The following is a 24453-nucleotide window of genomic DNA, read 5'->3' as shown; positions in this document are numbered from 1 at the left end:
AGCTTGAATACCAAAAGATTTGGTTCACCTTTGATAGTTATATGAAATAACTTAAAGACTCAATCACAAAACATTCTTTTTTGCTTAAAATTTAGTTCAGCGCAATCCCTAGACGTTTGAAAAAACAAGACATGAACGCAGTGATCTAATGACAACAGCAGAACCCTCTGCTCACTGTTTCAAATCCCAAGTATTGCCCATACAAATAAATACTGGTTAATCACTTTCAGTGTGTGGAAGTAAACTCACCATACGTAGAACTAGAGCCAACAGTGTATGTTTCCTGTGTGAGAAAACTTTTGTCGGTGTGGATGACAGGTGAGAATAAACACCTTTCAACTTGCCTGTTTTTCATCAGTGAAGCAAAGGACTCGTAAAATACATGGATGTTTCTACATATTCTGTAAAACTTACCTATCTTTTGCAGCCATAAACGTTCCTTAGCCCACATGTATGTTTAAAACATAAAAAGATGGAAGCAAGAGGTTTGGCAAGGAAAAGCTCTTACAAATATTTGCTTATGTATACATATACACATATAACATATATATTAAACGTGCACGTGTGTGTATACAGAAATAGAGAGAGTTTTAGATACAATACCCAAATAAGTAGCAAATTTACAGTTTATAAGACTTGCAATGACTGCAAAGGCAGTTATGAAGTGTTTCCTGAATGAATTAATGAAGCTATATGAATCTCATCAAGTCATATATTTCAAAACTTTTACTTGTACATAAATTCAAAAGGAAAAAAGTCTTATAATAGTTTGCTACAGAAGCAAATTTATACCTAGCCATAACTGTAATCATTAAATAGTATAGAAAAGAGATTAAACAGACTTCAGTCACTGAGGATGAGATAAAACAAAAGGACATTTTCTATTACATTAATTGTTATATTTTGTGAGTAAATCTAGCACAAGCATGACAAATATTAGACGTCAACTATGCAAATGAAAATACTTTATGATCTACTGATTGCTTCACACTAATTGCTCCATGACAGAGTGCAAATCTGATAAAAGCCCAGAATTAAGGAAAGATTTTTTTGTCTGAGCATGTACCCAATTCACATCAAGGCAGCTGTCAGCTGAATGATATCAATTTTGACAACTATCATTTTTAATGGGCCAGATGCATTGATAGAGACCCTTATCTAAAAGCCTGCCTTTCAAAACTAATGTCCTCAAAACACGTGGAATAAAATAAAATAAAGGCCACAGACAGAGGGAACCCCTTCTGGTGAGGGGGCAGCTGGACAGGATTAAAGAAACTTTTTTGTAACACATAGAAAATGGAGTGCAGCTAGTAGTACATCCACATGAGAGTACAGTTTATAGGGCTGGACACAGAATTACAGTAATGCAGTTATACCACTTCCAACATATGAGTTTCTATCTCTGCGGAGCCCTGCACAGCACTATTTGAACTTATCACCTTGTGTCGGGCCACTGTTTGGGATGCAGAGAGGGAAATGCAGTGAAATTGCTGCCCCTGCAATCCTCCAGACATTGCAATTTAGGGGCATTATTTCATTCCAAGGATGGAGAACTTGCCAAGTCAGAGGGGGTTTTATACAAAAGAGAGTGTCATACTGTTTTCCCAGTTTCGAAGTGATCACCACTGTCAGTTGCAGATTGCAGGGAAGAGAGAGAACCTAGCAAAGTCATTTGCAAAGTTACATCCACATAGGCTGGTTTTGCCTTCATTTTCTCCCATATTGATGCTGTTAACCTAATGATTGCTCTAACACTTAGCATAACTGGCTAGGCCCGATTTCTGAGAGGCTCAAACATTTCCACTGCCTCTTCCCTACCAGAGCATTACAAGACTATTAAATAAATAAATTAGAACATAAATCTCAAAATAAAGTGTGTTCAAACCAGCAGCTGCTAAGTGAATGTGGCCAGAGCATAATACTAGTCATTTTTATCTATGACTGGTCTAAGTCTCTTTCTAATCATAGATCAGTTTTCGTTTATTGCCTTTCCAGCATCTCAATCATCCCTCATCGAGTATTAGTTTTAATCCCTGCTTTTGCCTTTTCAACATTTTTTCTGTCTCCTTCCCACTCAAAATGCAAGTTTCCCTTCCACAGTTCTGTTATGAAACAAAGCATTAAGGCTGAGAGGGGGGAAAAGACAGCCAAAATCGTATTCTCTTTGAACCAAAGCATTTCCATTTTTAACAGACTCAAGGTTTCTAAAGATGCTTGAGAAAAGCTTTTTTAAAAAAAAAAAAAAAAAGCTTCCTTTGTTTTGTTCTGGAACTGTATTTCTTTGTTTTGTCAGGTTTCTTTGATCCTGCAAAACTCAGGCCAAAATTTACATTTCTTCATCTCCTTTAAAAATAGTCAGTGTTGCAGCTGCCTGAGCACAGTGTGACCTACTGGTATACAAGAGAAGGTTTAAAAATGCAGTCTATCAAGACATCTATTCCTACTACTCTGAAACTTATTTTATAATCCATCCACATATGATGCTCCAGCTTGACGACTTCCCACAAACCACTGAACTGTTAACTAAGGTTTTATACACTGTCAATCACACACAGGCAAAAATAAATAAATAAAGGCAGAAAAAATGAGTGAGAGGCAGCTCAGTTAATACCAGCTGGAAATGAAGTAATGATAAAAATAAAAGGTTACTTTCTGAAGAAATTCTTCTAGAAGGGACAAATGTGTAAGGCAGGAAAAGAAGATAAGTCAAAAATAAAGACAAGAAATTTTGAAAATTATATTGAAAGATGAATAAAAGAAACTGGATAAGTTAAAGAGATAAGTTAAAAAGTTTCGGATGGGGAAAATACGACTTTATCTGTTAAGGAGAAACGTCTTTCAATGAATTAACCGATTTTTAAAAGCAACATTTGTTATAAAACATGATCAGCTTTTCCTGGCTTTTAGAGCCTGTACAAGCACTTCTGGAATAAACAAAGGACTTTTCCAACATGAAAGTCCAGATAAACATAAGAACCATCACACCAAACATACTCATCTTTTTATTGTCCTCATCTTTCATCTCTATATTCTTCTTCCCTCCAATCATAATGTTCTGCCTCTTTATTTATAACCTGACTATTCCTCTGCATCATCTGGTCACCACCCTTTGGCAAGCCCAGGGAAACCGCATGCAAAACACCCAGGACAAAGAAGGAAAGATGTCATCAGAGCAGTGTGTGTGAAAAGAAGTGCATTCCTGAAATAACAAAATTTACCATGTACCTAAGTGCCTGACTGCAGCCAAATTAAGCTCATGAGTTGTACAAGAAAAAACATTTTTTTCTTTAATATCTGTCCAAGTACAATAATAATTGTTTTATTCTTCATTAAAGGCAATTTTATTTATCTCTTTTTTAAAATACAAAAGTTGCAAATTGAAAAAATTGAAATAATAGAAAACTTAGTAGATGTGCCCTTACCTTTTTTTAATAAGCTGTACATCCCCAATTCTTACATGTATATAAACAGAAAAACAGCCAGAGTACAGTATTCAACCTGACTTTATTTACCAACGGTCATCCTCCTACTAACAGTTTTGTTTGTTGATTGTTAACATAAACTATTTAACAAAAAGTTATTGTCTTGTAAGAGGCATTACTCAAAGAGCTTGGGAAGATCTTAATCAACCAACCACTGAAATTACTTCATAGCCATTATACCTAATCATCTTCACAACCTGAAAAACAACGAAGTACATTAGCAATTGAAAGAAAATTCTGAATGAAGTCACACCTTTCTGCAGCCAGAGTAGTGACTGCCAGGTAAAACATACCCTCAGGCACCAGGAAAAGAATAGTAAATAAGCAGGGTACAGCTGTGGCAAGCAGTTTGATCTACATCATCTTGGCAAGGCTGAAGGAGAGTGATAAACTGGCATCCTTGTGCTATGTGTAAGTGGCTAATTAAATGCAACATCTTTGTTCTAAGTACAATGAAGAGAAAATTCAAAATAGCTTGAGTTTCAAAACAGAAGATGTCCTTTCTGTTCTTTACCCTGTAACATATTGCTACAGAGGTCTTTTAACACTTTCTTAGTTATACACGTTATCTGCAAAATGAGGTCAGGTCTTCAAGTAGGTCCTTTCCATTGTAATAAAAAAGACATTTCTAATCTATGTCAAATACAGACATAATGAGAGAATCTTTAACACACTAAGCACTGCATATTTAACCAGTGAATACTTGAAATAGAACTGGACTATGCAGTAAAATTGTGCCTCCTAAAATGAAAGTTTTATCAACAAACCTGAAAGACTTTTGTAAATTACTCAGTCTAAGTTGTCTTCAGTTGGAAGGAATAGTACTAAAATAGGTTTATACAATATGCAACAGCTGCACTGTTCTTAGGGCAACAGAATGCAATTCTTTTCAAAATTCAGATAAAGAAACTCACATACAGATTTCAAGGCTCTTCTTTTCTACTCTGTCCACTACTTACAATAGGAAACTTTTCATGTGTTGGAAGTCCATTTGCAGGGTATTCTACATTTAAACATCCACTAGATAATACTGTACAAGAGACTAGCTAGAACATGCAACATTTGCTGTAATATACTGTGTGGCATTTGCAAAAATGTAAGTGACTGAATGAATTACCAAATCTGAAAGATGACTGATCCCCCTGGACAGTTTCTGAGTCAGAGTAAACTACAAGCACAGAAGAGCTGTGGTTATGTCTTTCATAACTGTGTCCTTAGCCAAAGTTCTTCAGCCTTATTCCCTTCCCTCCATGGTTGTCCAATTTATTTTCTTCAATACTAAAATACCTGAATTATCAATGGTTCCAATAGTTTCTCCACTGTAAACGTCTGGATCTGCAGATCCTGAGGATCAATTTTCAGTTTAATGCTTGGCACTTTTGTTGACATTTCACCTAGGTACAAAACAAAAAAATTGCAATAAGCAATTATTAGCCATGACCACAAGTCTCATTGCCCTCTGTCAGAGCTCAGAGACTGCCTATGGGAATACAGACTTGGCTCCATAGCAGGCTTAGGATTTCAAGAGATAAAACTAATTTTTCTGACTCCTCATTTCTAAATTGTGAAAAAATATGCAAATACTTGCATAAACTGTAAAACAATAGATTTAAAGTACTTTAAAATAATATAAAATCATAAAGTACATTTAAAATGAAGTACATTTAAATCCTTGTCTCTTCTTCCAGATTTCTAAATTGACCATATATTAAAAATACACAAGTATAATTGCATTAGAAGACTTTTGAATATAAGTTCTCTAGTAGTCAATAAAAAGGAGCTTTAAAGCAAAAAATTATATATTACATTATTGAATTTATCACAAAGCAAAAACATTAATGCTATGTGCACAACACCTGTATCTTATTCCATGTGCCAAATTACAGTGGTCATAAGAAATACTTTAATAACAAAAATATATACAGTAGCCCTTAAGGGTCCTGGCAACTAATAGCAGGAGAAAGTAAAACATTTAGTTATTTTACACTCTGTAATAACCAATATTTTCTAAGTGTCAAGACAGATTAAGTCAAGAAAGCCTGTTACTGAAGTCAATAAGATGGAAGTAAAGCTAAGTAAGGCCTTTAAAGCAAATAAATCATTCATTAGGAGCTTGATCCAAAGTCCACTGATGTTAATTTAAGGGTTTTCACTGAGTTCACTGGGCCCTTAGCTTCAGTGAAATGTGTGTGTGCCAACAAAGAATTATAACTGTGCTTTAGTAGGAATGCAACTGATTATTGTCCCAAAATAAAAGATGTTTTAAATTTTCCATTAACTTAACTTCCCATAAAACATAGCTCAGCAAAGCCCTTTTAGGCAATAAAGACTTCAAACACACAAATAATGGATACCTGTCTTTTTTAAGCAGGACTTATTACAACCATTGCTGCTGTATAATAAAGTAATAACGTACTGCAATTGTGCAGGCTAAAGATATATATTGTCACCTTCCGGTGAACCTAGCATTGATTTAATACAGCACAGTAGGTTTAGGGTTTCTATAGCAAGTTGTGTAGAAATGGATCCAAATTGTTTATCACAGAATAGTTATCCACATTTCACTTGCAAGCAAAGATAATACGTACGATAATTAAAGGATTAAGGTTAAAGGTAACTTAGGGTTTTCCCATTTTTAGTAAATGTTACACAAGTGACAAGTTTATTCTTTTATTACAAGCTATATTAGTCACAGCCTTAAGTTCCCACAGATTCAGCTGCATAGAGTCAGGTGACAGCATATGTAAAGAACTGATTTTTCATTTTTAATTCTAAGTCAAAAAATAAAAAGAACAAAAACTTGAGATCACACTGACCAAAATTACACTTTTCCTTCCATGGAAAACAGTAATAGAAAGAGAACCCTAGAAATGTCAATGCAAATTATTTGGTCATATTTTACACATTTAACTTTTAGATACTTGTAACAAACCCCAAGGAAATAAAATTTGAGACTCCCAAAATATCCAGTGACAATGGTTCTCCTTCTGTCCAATGAATCAGCAGTTTTGAAATACTCCAGTTTAACTTATCCTTCTGTTTGAAGGGAACTGAGTCCCCCATCACTCACTATTTCAGAAACAAGTGGTGGCTCCTAGTCAGGAAAAGGACTGCAGCCCTTCTGCTACCTCAAATTGTTATGTATTTTCCCTCACGTGATGAAGTTGTAGCTATGCAAGTGTACAGAGCGCATCTCTTATTCACAAAGGCTCACTGCAGCAGTTACAAAGTGCTTTGAGATGGGTGACTCAGTATCTTCTGTTGGTTCTGTTCTACTAGGTGTAAAATACTAATTTATTCACTCAGCTCAAAACAAAACAGGCTGAAAACACAGCATAGCTGTAGAGGCTGGTGGTTAGAGCATGTTCCCATAAGGCAAAATATTTTGTTTCCAAACTTTGCTTAACTAATGTTTCCAGAATTTCAGACCAAGGAGAACCACAAGAGACAGAAGACACCAAAAGTCAATGAACTCAAGATATCTACAAGCACATTCAACGTCATAAGTGTCCTACTGAATCAGATCAACAGTCCCTCTAGCCTAGTATGTTTGTTATGGTCAGGCTATCAATTCTTGATAATACACTGAATTTGCAACAAAGCAAGAAATAAGGCAGGCTCTTTCCATCCACTGTTCAGTGGAGGAATCACTAAGAGACAAATTCACAATCACCCAGAGGGCTTCATACAACTTAGGTCATCATGAAAGTGCAACACCTCCTGGTTTCTTTATATTGGGTGTGTAGCATCCTTGGTGAGCTGAGCTCTGCAACAAGAGCTTATTCTTACAGCTCAGGCCAAAGACATGCCCATTCTGTACTCACACAGGCAAGGGGGTTTTTTACTTTTTATTTTAGCTATAGTGGTTCTTACTGTTAATACCCATTGGTTCTTTATGTATGGAAACTAAAAACAAAAGTTAAACCAATTTCTCAACCATATAATTATTTGGAAATACACTAAATATATAATGTAGGTAAAGTCTGTAAACCTCAAGAGTGAGAGGTCTAGTACAAAATGCAATCTCAGTGGGCCAATGGCCATTAACTGCATCATTTTATTGAACAATGAATATTCAGAAAGGTTCTGTGTTTGTAAAGTAGATTAAAATTCAAGCTTTCTTATAGCTACAGCTATATAGTTATTTCCAGCAACATTTGCCATACTCGCTAGGGAGCTATCAGTAACCTGGAAGCCAGGTTCCCACCGACATTTGGACCTCCACACAATCTCTTGAATTAAAGACAGCAAACACTAACAGGAGATCCTTTTTAACCCATTAAAGTAACCTTTCCTACAGTACTAATAACCTGCTCTAAAAGCCACAAATGTCAGTCCTGCACATCCCTGCTCTTCTCAGCTTCAATTCCAAGCTGCAATGCTATTTAATAGCATCTTAAACTGCCTCTCCCATAACAAAGCAGTAGTGTGTGCACTTTTGGTTGACTGCCGTGTTGGCAAATAGTGTGTCATGTCTGTGCCTACCTGTCAGCATGTTGGTGCAGCCCATGAACGTACAGCAGAGAAGCACCCACCCTGCTGAAGAGCTGTTTCTGCTGTGTCCACCCCTGAATCAAAAAGCCATTAAATTCAACAAGATACTCTCCTCCAGCTTCACTGTGATTGCATCAAACCACATCATTTCACACTCTTGACAAGACAGACTTTTTTTTTTTTTTTACCATCTGCAATTCACTGGTTCTCTAAATCTTTGGCCAACACTTCAATAATCTGCCTTTTATTCACATTTTTAAAAAAAATCTTTATGATATTGCTGGTTCACAACCCTTGTCTTTGACATTTTCACAAGCCTTCCAGTATATGGGTACTTCTTGAAATCCATCACAACAGTTGCAAATAGATGGTATCAACTGTGCTGTGAATTTTTTCTGGTCAAGACATACATCAGTTGCAAGGGGACAGGTAAGAACTGGATGGAGATAGCACCTCACACTTCTACTGAGATTTGAAGAAATCACTAGATGATTTTCAGGTTATTTTTTCTGCAGATACACTCATGCTTTAACTCATGCGCAGCGGCCTCCCCCCAATTCCTTAATAGAACGGTGTTAGCAACTGCTTTACTCAAAATTCAGAAATAAAATGTTTGCTGCTTGCAACAAGAGCTGCTCTCTATTCTCACAGCACAACTACAGGTCGTCTACAATGATCAGATCTTTTCTAAAATTTAGCAGATAAAAATGTAATTATGGTCACTTGCTCTTACTAGAGATCACTGTGCTCCAGAATCCTACCACTGAGCAGTCTCAAACATGGGACTCCAATCCCATTTTTACAGATCAGAAAAATGCGAATCCTTCTGCTGTGACTTTCCCTTTTCTGGGTTTTTGGGTTGCTTTGGGCTTGCTTTTTGGTTTTTTTAACCATAGCATATTGTCTAACATAAGCATTTTTATTCTTTGCTTGAGCCCTGGCTCAACTGGCTTTTGAACTCAATAATAGCTTTTTAGGGTCAAGCCCACAACTTATCATTTACTGAAAGTCAATTGCAAAAATTACTGTTTCTGAAAATTTCAATTATATTCTAAGGTATAAATAGCCTACTTAAGGGCTCACTTGCTGATTCTGGTCTTTTTTTTTTTTTTTAAGTAAAATTCTAATGCTTCCTGAAACTTCCTTAAAGCAGTCAAAACATGAAAACAGGCTTGCAAGCCAATGCAGTGAAAACTACAATATCTTAAATTATTTTGATATCCTGACTACATATTTTTAACTTACCAAAAGTGAGGAGCCTGCTCTCCTTCCTGTTATTTACTGTTATTATATTTAAGAAAAATATGCAGCCAGTAAAGATTATTCTGGGGTTTTCTCTGATATTTCCACTTAAAAAGTGAAGTTCCGTCCTTCCAGATCATCTTCATCAAAACGACAAATTTTGGTGCTTGCCTCAGGAAAAAATGAGAATCACAGTCCATTGTCTATGGTTTTAAAATGCATATGTCTCCTCCAGTATAACATGCCCTCTAATTTCAGCAGGGGTCTTGACTGTGAGATATTTTGGTAAAAGGCTGCTATAACCTCACACTCGGTTATATTAACCTTTACAGTAGGCAATTTCAGCACTGTAGATCAGCAGCTCTTACAACACTTAAGATGTTAAGCATGTGTCACAAGATACAGTTGTGTCTCAGAACAGCCAGAAAAGAAACCACCTGCACACTTCTACCAAGTGCTACAAACTTTAAGAATTTTGTCTTTTCAGCAGACGTGTCCAAACTGAAACTGCTGAGTCTTTTGGTGTAAGAGAAAAAGATCCTGGAAAAACAGTCAAAGTCTGTATCCATCTGCAATACAATGTGAACACAGTACCTGCAGCTTTTAAACAATCTATAAGTACACTGTATACAGACATAGATAAACTAATTAGTGTCAGAAAGCAGAGCCAAAGATATTCTGCGTAAATTAGAAAACGTTAACTTTAGAATAATCCATTTCCTGCTAGATCATTAGAAAGCCAATAGCACATCACTCACCTATCCTAGAATATATATGGTCCATATTCAGCTCTAAAGCAACTGTCTATGTAATTTCCTTGTGTTAGGAACTTCAGTGCAACTGCTATGGCTCACTATTTGGCTTCTGAGGCATCTGCAAGGGACTGCCTGACAAGCTCTCCAGTGTATTTCAGGATGACTGACAGGACACAGTGGCTGCTGGAGGGGTGGCAGGGGGATGGGCATCCTTAAAGCTATATACTAGAGCACAAATATGTCAAAAAAATTTAAAGTCAAAAAGCCTTCGAACAATTAGATGACATGAAACATGTCATTACTGGTACTTCTGGTGCTTATTCTTGTAATTTTCAGCACAGCTACTGTTTTCCCCATACATTCTGATTGTATGCCAACTTCTGTCTCGAGGCAATGACTCAGTCTCAGACTTTTGAGCTAGACAGCAAAGGGATTCATAAGGCTCTCACCCAGTAACTTGGCACCAAATTTGTTTTCTTTGGGGTTTTTTTTTTCTATTGTATGTTACTCTACACTGAAAACCAATATATTATCCTATCAATTTCATAAAATGCACAGGCCTATTGCCTTCTAAAAAACAGGGAAGGCAACAAAAAAATGTTAAAACGTAGTCTGGATTAGTATTTTCAGACAGGATACACATGGACAGGACACTCGAGGACTTCCAAGACAGGAAACATTGCTGAGAATATGTAATAGAATATGTTATATTATTTGTTCTTACTTTAAGTATTTACTACACAGCTTCATCAGTGGGTGCCAACACCAGTCTAAGAATAAAATTTGTTAGTCCTTTTGCTAGAGTCAGCACAACAAATGCAAATCAGGTTTTATAGAAGCCACAAAAACAATCACTGTGTTTTTCTTTACTCCTCTGGCTGATACATGAAATAAGGTATTCAGTACACAAAAACATGCCAGGTCTGTTTGCAGTACAACAGCATGGACTTTTTTTGCTTGAAGACCTGCTGTACTTTGTGGGCCAGACTATGCCCTGGAATGGAGCAATACCTCTGAGACCTGGGAAGGATCTGGCCTGTTTAACACCAGGGAAAACCTATCCTGCACCTGCCAAATGATTTAAATTTCCACACAAAGCTGTCAGGTTACACTCTAACTTATCACTTCATAGCACTAGTAACAAGAAACGTGTCTGTTAATGCAAAGACACCACAAAGGAACAAAGAGCTGGAGAATTGAAGGAAGTGGCAAGATTCAGATCCCTTAATAACATTTATTCACTGAAGGCTACTTCATTTAAACAGGCTTTCCATTTAGGTGCAGATTTGCAGTGAAGTAACTGGAAGATAATTTTTGATGCTGAGATTAAAAACAAAACAAAACAAAACAAAACACCGCTTTTTACATTTCCTTTCACTTCCCCCTGTGTCTACTTTCTCCCTAGAGCAATTTTTCAATTGTTGGCCAACTTCAACCACATCTGAAAAGCAGCTAAAATTCCCAAGTACACAAGATTTTCACCAAGTTCTTCAACACAGTTCTCAGTATAAATAGTGTCATACATAATCCTTTATAATGAATCTGCCAAGGAAAAGAACACAGCCTAAGCCTAGTTCTTACTGGATACTGGAGAATCCACATGGCAAGGAACAGGTTTTGACTGACCCAATGGCATGAAAAGCTTTAATTAAGGTTTATGAAAAAAAAACATTTGAGATGGGGGAAAGCATTACACCTCAATGAACTTGTCTCATGTAGACTTTCTGATGTCTAGTGAGATAACAAATGAAGATTTTTCCCAGGGTTATAACATTCAGAACATGCTCTCTTTTCCTTGTTTAATAGTCATGTCTTCTTTTTCTATAGTGCATTCCATCAAAGCACTTTTTCAAGCAGAGGTCATCTTCCAGTATCACATAAGGAAATAGAATCACAGAGGAAAAATTATTTACCCAAGATCACACAGAATGCCAGTGATGGCATCAGGGATGGAGTGCTGGGATACAACCATCAAGTCACTAGAGTACCTTACTCACACTTTCTTTAACTGAGGCCAATAAGCCAGGTAAGAAGAGTAAAACATTTCCAAATACAATTTACACCATAAATCTAAAGATATAATCTTATCTTCCATACTCATGTCAAGGTTACCCCGATACTAGTAATTCTTATTCTTAGTAAGGTCAGCTAACACATTCTTCTCCCTTAAACATACTATCAAAATCACTGCCTTGGCTGAATGCAGGCACTTCCAGCCAGTTTCATCACACTGACAAATTCTAGGAGACGTTCCAGCAGAGGTGTGAATCCTGCAGCCTGACCAGCTACAGAACTTTTGGCTTTGCACTAGCTTGACAGACTCTGCTTTTCAACCAACAGCTATCCAAAAATGTGTGTTATGGTCCTGAGCCTACAGCCACTGCAAGTAAAATCTTCTCCACTTAAGTGTAACCATGAAAACTTGTGAACCTGACAATGCTCTCACTTATTAGCAGTAAACTAAACAATTCCACTGATATCAATGAAATTCTAGTGGATATACACCATTATGGGTGACAGCAGAATCAAAACAATCCTGTTTGGTTTAGAAATGCTTTACCAGTCTTCTCTTCATAACACTTCTTCCAGGTACATTTTTGCAAATACTGGAGGTTTTGGTCTCAGAACTGCAGCTGTAATATTTAAGATATTGAAAAAGCATTTATTTCAAAAAAATACAAAAAAAAAAAAGGTGGTGGTTAACATCAGATGGCAGCATTTCATTCAAAAAAAAAAAAAGGTTTTCATCAGTACTCTTCAGATCCATTTCAAATTCTTAAAGAAAAAAAATCCTTTCACATGAGTCTCTGTGCTATTTTCACTGCATGCACTTTGAGCACGGAACAAGGATCCCTCTCTATTTAAGTGGCATGCAGCTCCTACATAGATGGTTATCCTGTGCTGGTAACGATAGGTTAAGGTCTGGCTCCAAGCCCTCTCTTTTGTTATCACTTTTAAAGTGTTCCTATCTCTATTCAGAACCAGAGTCTCTGTTTAAATAAAGTTCAAGTTGACCTTCCACTAAAAATAGGATATTGTTCAACTCATTAAAAAAAACAGACAACAAAAAAATTCCATAATAAGCTACTAAAAGGTTCTTAAATTTTATTTTTGTTAAATGCAATCCCCCTCATTTCTCCTTTTTGTTATTTGCTGAGCGTTATCTATTGCAACATTATACTACACTGCTTTGCACTTAACAAATGTCTCTCTCTTACTCAGTTGCAATGAGGTAAAAAAAAGCTTTTCCCTTCTCTTTGTAGACCTGCTAATCTTGCCAACAGATTTGGTTGTTTCATACCCATGCATTACCCCAGGATGCTTCACCATCACGTACCATTTTATGTAACTATTTTCAAATTGATATAAAGGTTATATAAAGGTTTGTATTATTTTTTTTGTCCAATGACCCAAATAGTGTAATTCTTCTACCCTTTTGCCTACAGACACGCACAAAACAACCTCAAAATCAAGAGTAGCATACGTGATTGATATTTCTTAAGTATATATTAACTTTGAGATCTGCATGAAAATAAAAGAGAAATGGTTCTCAGAAATGGCATCATTTTGGCTGTTGGCAAGCAGCTAGTTAGCTAGTACCTACAAAAGCGTGATCTATAAAACAGGTGACAGAAAAGCAGTATTTAAACAAAACCATAATCCCACCACACTATGCCTGTATACATGGACAGACCTCTGACATACAGATTAATTCTTCCAATGGGGTTCCTGGTGCTGCATGGCACCCTGTTTCCTCCGTCAACTCAGACAACCAGTTTCAAATCAAAACATGGCTCAGAAGAGAAACTCTACTTAGTTCATACATCATTTCTGGTGAAACACCTTCAGTAATGAAGAACACATTCAGTAATGAAACACCTTCAGAAATGAAGACTAAAGACGTGCCTGCCCATTTTGACCTCCCCTCTCATTCCAAGTCAAAAAGAATTTGGTTAAAGAGAAACCATTTAAAAACAAAACAAAACAAGACAAAACACAACCAGACTTTGTTCCAAGGTGGATTAGTTTCCTAACATCAACCAACTGTTTAGGAATAGGAGAGAACAGCAACAATTCATTATGCATTTTTTCTAAATATCTGTCACCAGGCCTAATTCCTTGCTGTTGGATGTCTTTTGGGCTCCACTAGCTCTGAACATAGCTCTTGTCTTTAGTAAGAGGAATCCAAACGGATTTTACATACAGAAAATTGTCTTAGCGTACATAAAGTTTTTTAAATATGCCAAGAGTTATACTGAATACAACAGCCCTTCGTTACCCCTCACTTATAAACAAGTGCCTTTTATATTTTAAAATAAATAATAATTGTATAAAATTGCCTTGTACATTAATTCAGTATTTTCAACACTGAGGTGATAAATGTACATTTACATAAGCCTTCCTTGCATTAGATGCAAAATCCAGCAAAGTACTAGGAGGTAAATTCAACTTTTAAAATAACAGCATCCATGCAACGTTTTATCCTTCCTTTTCCAATATTTCAATGGTTTTTTCATATTTCAAAAATACACAAACACATTGCACAACTTTGGCTACTGGCTTCAAGTGACAAGACCATGATGATTTAAAATATTCAGGACATTTAAAAAAATCATGTTTCAAAGATCTTTTTCTAGAAAGTTGGTTAAGAAAACCAGCTTTTTAACTCAAACTTTTGAGGCAATTATTTGATTAAGCAACTATAGTTCCAGTCACAGCTTCGGGTACTTTCACCAAGGGGAAAATTCACTTAATTTCTCTTCAATCTTACCTTTTGAATCAAGAATCTAACAAGAGAGCCTAGAAACAGCCCTGTGAAGAACTCCTCTTGATGCAGCTTGGCTCCAGAGGCACTGACAGCGGGACAGCAAATGGTTGCCTGTCATTCCTAGTCTATGAGGAACACAATAGGAGGGGAAGAGAGTCAAAATGGGGAGGGCAGTACCCATTTGGGACCTCCTCCTAAACTGTTAGTTCCCGACTTCACTGACAACTTGCTACTGAAAATAGCACTTAAAGAGACTCCAAGCTCATTCCTGGTCTTGCAAACATAGTCTGGCACTGAACTTTTAGACCCTAAATCAGACACCATTGAAGTCAATGGCAAAGCCCCCTCAGAAATCAATGAGGTTTAAGTGAAACATGAGAGGGAAAAGGAGAAGAAGAAAAGCAAAGGCCATTAGTGTAAAACCCAGGTCAAATATAGTTGCAATGTACATATCATAAAAGTTCATACAAACCATGCTGTACATGACAATCTTTGTCATTTACCTTCACAAAATATTCATAACATACTTCCAGATCGATAATCCCACATTTATAAAATTTCAAGAAATGGACATGAGTGAAGTTTTGATAATTTGCTATTATAGCAAATTTGAGTACCCTGAAGTGTAGTATGCAACAGTGTTCATGTAAAAAAACTCTGGAGACTTTGAAAAGGCAGAGACTGCTCAATACTTATACCTATTCTGCTAGAGACTCTATTCTGCTGCTTAAGACCATAATAGTCTTAAACCATTCAGTCTGAAAATTTGCATGAGGTCCATGTGTCAGGCTGAATTTTCTTTTTGGAAAATTTCAGCCACAGCAGTTTGGCTATTTTTAGTTGATTTAAAGGTAAAAAGGGCACAGACAGCCTGAAGGTTGAAGTAATCTGACATCACCTAACAGCATTGGAGAGGCTCAACTAGAAGAAAAAAAAGAGACCTGGGGCATGAGTACATATTGTGACTAGTCACAGGTGAGGAAAAAATCCAAGACTTGGACAGACAGACGTAAGAGAGTACTGAAATGGAGGGAATAGGAAAAAAAAAATTTAAAAACTCAATCACATTTGGACCCTGTTGTGCAATGGCCAATCAATTTCAATAGGGTCTTCGGCACTTAAAGCTGCATAGAAGGAAAAGATTTGAAAGTCAGATAAAAGATGCATACAGAACATCTTACAGAAGATTTTGTTCCCCTGCAAAAGCATCAAATATTTTTCATAGAAACTAAGTAGACTTTCCTAGATGATGTAATAATTTATTATGGGGAAATGTACCTGGTATTGCCATGTGAAACTTACAATTTTATTCATAATTCATTCCTCTCCAAATTTTTTCAAGGTTCAGCCTTGAAAGGTGATTTTTTCTTTCCTCACCTTCAACTCATGAATAACAATAGTCAGAGAAGAAAGCTGCTGGACTAAGAAAGATTTAATTTTCTGAGCACTATATTACAACTATGTGGTGCAATCCAAGTCTAAATCTTACTAACTGCAGTTAGTATTTCTCATTTCTTAGCTCTCTTATTTACTTTATGAATGTTATTTAAAAGTTAAGAACAAATAATGCAATTCACTTAACTGCAAGATTCAATATAGACACGTGGAGTTACGTGGATGATCCCTAATACAGTTTTTTATCATTAGATCTTTGTAACTACATCAGTGCTTCATTTACGAAGCAAATTACTACAGCGGTGAACAGAGATTCTCTTTATTTAAAGAGGTGCACTAAGGAGAGGTATGGAAAATGCTAGGTTTTTTGAAGTTCTTTGCCCTGTCACCTGCGTTACCAAATGAGGAATGGGATTCAGTTGCTTAAGCAAAGCAGCTAGTGACATTTTAGATACTGTAGGTAGGGTATCCATCATACAAGCCTCTAGGGTACCGCAGGTCTCCCACAGACCTCAAACACATACGTCAGAGCTGGATATGGGGATGCTTTATGAAGCCAGGAGTGTCTAAAACGGTTCTAGACACCTGTGCTCAGGCACCTGAACCATTCCCAAGATGTCTTTACCTTAACAGATCCTCCCATTAATTTGTTGCTATAAAGCTTTTTCACTCAAACTTGTGTTTGATAGGTTACCTGTGAAACACAGTGGTAGGCACATGCCATTACAAGTAAGCATGGCAAGTTTTGAAGTTACGCAGTACTCACTGCAACTGCTACACTAAAAGACATCTGTCAAAACCGCTCTACTAAATATATTTTTGTCTACTTACATGCTCATACCATTCATGCCACAGAAGTTGGTTTAAAATCCCAAAACGGCTCTGAGCAAAAAGCAACCAGGTCCACGATACACCAGAATATTACCACTGTATCTAGAAACACCTCTCTGAGCCACACTGTCTCTTCAGTAAGAGGAGACGTTCTTATGCCTCTTCTTTGTCCCTAAGAGTCTTTCCAGCTTCCACGCCGAGGGGGCTGTCTGTCTCAAGAGCCTGCTGAATTCACATGCTCCTGTCACAACCTCCATTCGAATGCCCAGCTCCGTGTCCATCCCTCTTCCCTCCTGCTCCCAGCCCTTCTCCTCCTCCACAGGAGGACACAGCTGCTCTTGCCCCATTACTTGAGGCAGACACGAAAACCCACCCAGGCTGAGAGTGGACCTGAGGTGGGGGGAGCCCCCCCCTGCTGCCCTCCGCTCCCCACCCTGCGCTGGCCCTGGCTCGCACCCCAAAGGGACCAGAATGACAACACGGCCCATACTAATCCCTGACAGGAGAGACAGAGAGATTACGTTGCCACCTCGCCCCAGGACAATGCTCAGCGGTAATTTATAGGAGGAATCTCACACTTTTAATTCACCCACTGCCCGCCAAACTGCTGTTTTATCAACAAAGTTCCTTCTTTCAGAGCCTGCAATAAACAGCTCTCGTTCTGTTTGCAAACAGCACCTGCCAAGAAGGCTGTTTCCTAAACAAACTTGTGAGAAGACCTGCCACCACAATGCCAATTCAGCTCCCAGGGAGTGGAAAAAAAATTTCCCCAAACAGATCCTGCTATTGGCAAACGCTCCTGTCGGATCCACTTCCTAGCGGTAGTTGTGAGAATTGAACATACAAATGTCCACATTTGGGATTTTTTAAAGTTAAATCATTATATGTCTGTCTTCATGTATCCCTCCTGACATGCGCTATTTTTTCAGGTAGCAGGTTTTCCTGTCTGTTTTGCTGTCATGATTTTTTCCCCTTTGGTTCACAAGGTAAAGTTCTGCTTTTTTCTGTTCTGCTATAGGACTCTGGATAGAATTTCACAGCTTTGAATGAGAGCGAGACCTAGTCAGACCCAGCACTTCTGGCAAAGCATGCTGGAACTTTAATAAATCAAATTTCATATCAAACAAGGTATCTCCATCGGCATTGGATGGACACAGTCTGTAGTGCATCTCAGCCTTGGCCTGTGATCACCCCCATAAGGAACCTGGCTGATTAACATCAGGATTTCATGCATCTCCTGTACCTGGATTTCATTCCCACAGAAGGAAAGTCAAAAATTTATAACTGGTGAGTGGCTGAATCTAGCCCCAACAGTGCATCAGGGCATGGACAGAATGTGTGACCAGACCCCAGACCTTAGACTTACCCTTTTGTCCACCAGTATAGGTGTCATCATATTTGCTTAAATAATTTAGACTGCAGCAGGCCAAAGGAAATTTTAAAATAAAAGTCTTCAACAAAATTTCGCACTGCTGCAGTAATTTCTGATGTTAGCTATCACTTGAATCACTTCAGAAATAAAAGAGTTTTTTGTTTGTTTTACAGGCAGCATGTTCCAATATTCTGACTGTCCATTTGTCGTCAACTATTATCTGTAAGTAAATTCAGTAATTAGCAATTTGTTTCTATTTTCAGTTGCTCTACTAATCTATTTACTTTTAATGGAACTACTGAGCAGAGTTAATATATTTCACATTTGTACATTATTGTTTAATCAAACTTGTCAGAACTGTAATTGAATACATAAGCTGTAACTTTATATAAACAACAGATAATATGATTTAAAGAGAGGACTCTTTAAAAACAGCCTGCTTACAAGGCACTACTTCCCACTACTACTGAGAAGCCTTGCAGTATGAAATTAGCTGTACGGAAGCTTAAATTGCAAAATTAATCAGAAATGAAACAGCAGTTCCTGCAGTTCCTGAACCCATGTTTAAGTCTTCTCAGGATCCACACAAAGAAAAGACACAAATCTCAAGATTTCCATTGCTTGAGGTTTATTTCTTCAAACTATCTTTTGGAATTTTCACCAGGAATATTTTTCTTAAGCAGGAAATGTAGGCTATAAAGGTGAGAATAACCAAAGGTCAAAAAAATATTAGAATATTCATGAAGACCACGATGTTTTCAGACAATTCAACAAAAGCACCTTACCACTGTGCTTCTCCACATGCAGCCTACCAGTGACAGAAATCGTCAACAATATAGACCTATAAAAATCAAACTTTTAACCAGGAGTGTTAATATTGTATATCATAGATTTCTGCACAAGCAAAATGCTAACTGTAGATGTGTAATTAGTAGAACTTCTAGTATTGTATAACAATGTGTATGTAGAAGCTTAGTCTGAAACAAAGAGGACATTGAGCTGAAAGATCCATGGTAAATTGACTTTAAAAGATAATCAAAGTTGCATCTGTTCTGTTACTGAGTTTTAGCTTTCCTACATTCAAGATCTTATAATTCACAACATACAAAGTATTTGATTTTACACATACAAAGAACTGCAAAGGATTATTGCTACAATCTAATACTGAGGCTTAATAGGAATTAGAGTGGTCATTTACCCAGGATAATTTCAGCCTCTCAATACTACACATAGATTTTATGTTTAGGCACAAACGTGTGTTTCAGGGTTAAGCCAACCACTGATCAAAAGGAAGATTTTCTGATGAAGAGATTTTTTCATAATTGCCCACTATCTTATTTAAACTCTCTTATGAAGCATCTGCTAATATGTAGATATTAACACTAGATGCACATACTGGTTTTACCCAGTATCATAATTCCTCTGTGTAACAACAATGAGAAACATAGCCTGTAAAACTCTGCAAAATCACAGTTTTAAACTACAACAATTAAATAGATTCTGTATATATTATTTTTATGGGGAAAAAAATCTATCAAACCGGAAAAATATGATGAAATGAAGAATGAAAAAAATAAAAAGGTCAGTATTTTAAGATTTGAGTCATAAAAAAGGGAAAAACTCTTTGAAGTAAATCAGGGTCTCCTACATAGGGATTTGTGCTTAGAACAGAGACAAAAGCCAAGCAATTCAGAATGGGAGCCAGAAGCATATTTTATTTTCATACAGGTGGTAAATGTTACTCTATTTATGGTGTTGCAGATGCATTGTGAAAGCCAGGTCTAATTAATAATCCTACTAGGAGGGGTTTTTTGGCACATAGAGTTGCATTTTCATATGGTCTTTAGCATACTCAGATTCTGAAAGCATATCCACTTACCTGCAACATTAGAAGCATTTGCCTATCCGCTTACCTTGTTTCTGTTTTCATTAAAATGTAGTAGATGTGTGTATAAAACAGTTGCAAGTAGAAACATGGAGTATAAAACCCAATAAATCTGGTAAAAACGCATTAAGGAAAAAGGCTCAAATCCAGTAGTACACTGCACACATGCCTAAATTTATTAGGATTATTTACTTAAAAATAAGAATGCAAATAAACATTTGGCTGCACTGACACCTACAACAATGTTCAGTGGTATAATCTGATAATCTTGTAACACTGAACCTATAATTTCATTAAAATTTAAGTAGAACTAATAGCATCTTTCTAAAAAGGATCCATTACTGAACATATGAGAAGACTAAAGGGAAAAGCAGGCTCTATACAGTCTGTTAACTCTAAGAGTCGCATTTGCAAGAGTAGGATGAAAGCTTCAACATAAAATCGTGTGCCTCTTTTTGTGCATGCATGGATGTTCGGACAGGTAAAGCAATATTCAGCTGCATTAGCAGGATTAGCAAACAGTACATGTTTATTCACATACTTCTGTTGACAGATGTCATACTTCCTTCTTTTAAAATGTTGCTTTAATGAAGTTGATCAAGCAGCTGTGAGCAAAGCCAGACAGATGCACAGGGAACTGCAGCTATGTTTGCATACAGCGAGCATCAGCACTTTTTCAACACGACCCTACCAACAGCCTTAAGTCTCAACCAGAAAGGACCAGCACTAGAAGAACAGTTTAGTTTACATAACTATCAGGAATTTTTTGTTGTTTTTCTAGATAATGTCAATAAAAAAAATACCTTGTGATACCAACTGATTCCGTGGAAGCTGCCCGGCAGCTATTATATTGCAACAAGTTTTGCCATCACTGACAAACTGACACACAAGAAAGAGTTCCACATGTCATAACCAGGGACTCGAACCATGTGGGTCCTCCAGTTCTTGGCATCCTCTAGTTACAGTTCAGTCCCAGAATAAATTCCATGTTCACAAAAATTACAGCTATCCATAGCAAAAAAAGAAAATAACATATATTCCATGAGAACCTTTCCCCATTTCAGGACAGAGAAGGTTTTATTAGAGCTGTGTCTCGGAGACCATACTGGTACTCACTATTCACATCTGAGCGAGACCAGAAGAGAGGAAGGCAGAGCAGGGCTCTGGCTTTAAGTAACAAATGTGCTAAAAGTTCCTAAAAATGTTACCATCCCCCAAGCAGTAATTAATGTCTTATTCGCAATAAAGGAAAGGGGTTCAATCTTTTCCATCATTCAGATAAACATCTGCAATATCCATTAAACTGCCTTTTGGTTTAAGATAGCAGCATGCCATTCAATATTTCTAATGCTAATGCATGAATACTAGATCAGATTGTGTCAAGTCTTAAACAATTTGGTTGACTGAAACTTTCTCTTGCATTTTATCACACCAGAAACAGCCTTTCAGCCATTAGCAACAGATCTTGATGCCATAAATACCGTAAATGTGGAGTCAAGTAAATAAAGCAAATACTTCACAAGCTAGAAACCCCTTAAGACAGAATTTTAGTATACTTCTGTCAGAATGTTTTCAACCAAACAGAAGGAAAGTGGAGCAGCATTGTAGTAGCCCCAGCAAAGACCCAGGAGCCACAAAACAAGGAAGCACAATGCCAAACCAGGGGAAGGGACTGACTGTGTTTGACAACAAACAGTGAAGAGAAGCACAGTGCAGGGTTCTGAACTAGGAAAGGAAGCAGGAGACATACCCACGTCCTGAAAGTATCACCTAGGTTATTTTCTACATAAATTGTGCCAGAAAGCATAGTATGATGAAATGCAAACTCCTTGAAACTTGACAACTCTACTGACTACTTCCTTAGGGAGAATTCTCACAGAGCATGCAGAAAACATCATACTAAATTAGTATCTGTTTCCCAGGCAAGCTAGTTTGGTGTGGTGGTTATAATTACAAGTGATGAATAATAGCTTTTCATTCGATTTAGTATTCATATCTAATAGTCTCCAAATGTCTTAATGGAACTAGCAACAAAAACTTGGAGAAAAGCTAAATAAATCACCTTTCCCCAAATGATCCTAAATTATTATAAGGATATTGTAGTTTAAAAAAAGGCACACCAGAAATAACATGCATTTAACATCAGTCTTACACCATAAATATATCTATTATGTATAAGATAGATGGAAATGGCAAATGATCCCTAAAGGGCTTTTCAGTGATATCAGAGAAGCCGTAAGAACTCCCAAAGTTTAGGATAAATAAAATACAGAATGTTTTAACACAGAGGACTACTGTTAAAAACTGATTCTACATTTAAGAACTTGAATAAGTGGACTAAGAGTAAGGGTGTACAGTACAGCATGAACAAAGTACTGTATGGGGGAGTTTATGAAACAATAGGCTATAGGGGCAAGCTATAACGTGATTATATAGCAGCTCAGAAATGAAGCCACTTCTGATTCTGTACCTGAAACTGGTCCCCAAATACGTTCTTAGGCACACAGAATAGAAAAGGTTAGCCATATAAGATTTTCTGAAGTAAATTCTTATTTTTATTCACTGTATGGTTTAGGCATTAGGCTTTGTTAAATGATTTACAAAGCCAATAGATAGTATGAGAGAAATACACCTCAGTACGCAGCACTGGTTTTGCCATTGTTATTCCTTAGTTTCTTCAGTAAGAAAACATGAAATGATGGGATCTAGTGGTGCCAGCATTATCTGTTGTAATACACAATTTGCGTTGAGTTCATGAATTCATTCACATTCATCACGGGAAATAAAATATTCAAGAGTAAATTTTACAAGTTACACATAAACACAAAGTTACAGTTCCACTGACATTGCTGCAAATGTTTCTTGTTAACTTAGAATCTCATCAAATTTTCTGTTGCAAGCATCACAGACATAACAGATTAATAGATTTCTAACAGGAATAAATGTTGAAACTGTTGCATTTGTAAAGCTGATAGAGATTGATTATCCATTGGGAAATTATATCTGTTATCCTATGTTCCTTTTTGACCAGTTACATCTTCACTGAGATATGCTAAAGCTTTTTTCAGTGTTTGTTTCGCATTTAGTACTGCCATGAAAAAAAATTCTAAGCGCTAATGGTTTTTGTTTAGCTTGCATTTCCAAAGCAAGTACATTATATTTGCATCTTCAGTTTATGAAAACTTTCTAAATACCACAACCCTTCATGAAGGCTGTCAGCTGTCATTTTTATTCCCATTTAAAAACAGGTGCCATAGGTTCAAAAGTTCTAAAGTTATAGAACAACACATTCATAAAGCAATGTTATATGCATGAATTCTGATAAGGAACTCATCCTTTGACAATATCATGGTATGCAAATTAACCACATACGCATAATCATTGCTAACTTTAGCCTATGACATACCAAATGCTTTAGTTAGGCTTTTAGTCTCATATCTAGTCATCTTCAGGGCTGCTCGATGGCTACTGGAAAGTATTTCTGAGGAATTGCTCATACCCTTCTGAAACAGGTGAGCTTACCTGCCCACACAGGACAGGGATCTCCCCCTCTGATGTCTGCAAAAGATGACCCGAGCAGACAGCTGAGGCGTCTACAAGCCAAGTGCCTACCTGCATGCTGGTGAAGCTCCATCCTACTCACACTGCCCAAGACCAGTTTTCATTTGACCTCCCTCCCCCTACATTGCCTCAGCCTCTTAAATGTAGCCAAACATCTCGTACTTTAAGGTCTTTACACCACAATTGTGTACACTAGGTAGCATGCTTTATTAATTAAACACCTGTACACGCAGTGGCTCTCCAGCACCTGGCAACAGACCTTATCACATTTCAGGAATTTCAGAGTTTTACATGAGGCTTGTATCTCGAGGTTTTAATGACTTTTTCAGATACTGCAGAGTCTCCCTATCTCAGTATCTAGGACCTAACACTGCAATGCTATTTTAGCTGAGATCTTCTTTAGAATATTTTTAGGGATTTGTGTTGGAGTCTTCTGTCTTGGGAACACAACAGCTTCATAGTGAAGCGCTAGAATTCAAATAGCACTCTGCAAATGATACCATTCTTTCCTGATCCCTTTCTGATCGCTACTCATCTTCAAATATCATTATATGAAAGTGCTTAAACCTGCTCCTTCCACATGTGTACCTGCAACTCGTCCCATTTGTTCTTTTACTTGCAGCTTGCACAAAGAACACTGGAGGTCACTCTAGCATTGCTCAAGTAAC

General features: G+C 37.0%; 1 protein-coding gene across 3 annotated transcripts in view; it reads right to left on the bottom strand.

Annotated features, from left to right (window-relative positions):
• CTNNA3 (catenin alpha 3) overlaps nt 1-14865 on the bottom strand; it is a 545392-nt gene extending 530527 nt beyond the window's left edge. For all 3 annotated transcript variants that reach the window (XM_074830309.1, XM_074830310.1, XM_074830313.1), the window contains exons 1-2: nt 14745-14865; nt 4770-4876 (exon numbers count right to left, since the gene is read on the bottom strand). In XM_074830309.1, coding sequence (XP_074686410.1) covers nt 4770-4871 — 102 coding nt within the window. In that variant the 5' untranslated portion in view covers nt 4872-4876; nt 14745-14865. The remainder of the gene's footprint in view (nt 1-4769; nt 4877-14744) is intronic.
• Between the last annotated feature and the right edge of the window lie 9588 nt (nt 14866-24453).

The sequence above is a fragment of the Strix aluco genome, chromosome 7, assembly GCF_031877795.1.
Source record: "Strix aluco isolate bStrAlu1 chromosome 7, bStrAlu1.hap1, whole genome shotgun sequence".
NCBI classification, from domain to species: Eukaryota; Metazoa; Chordata; class Aves; order Strigiformes; family Strigidae; genus Strix; species Strix aluco.
This window is presented reverse-complemented; position numbering and strand designations above follow the sequence as displayed.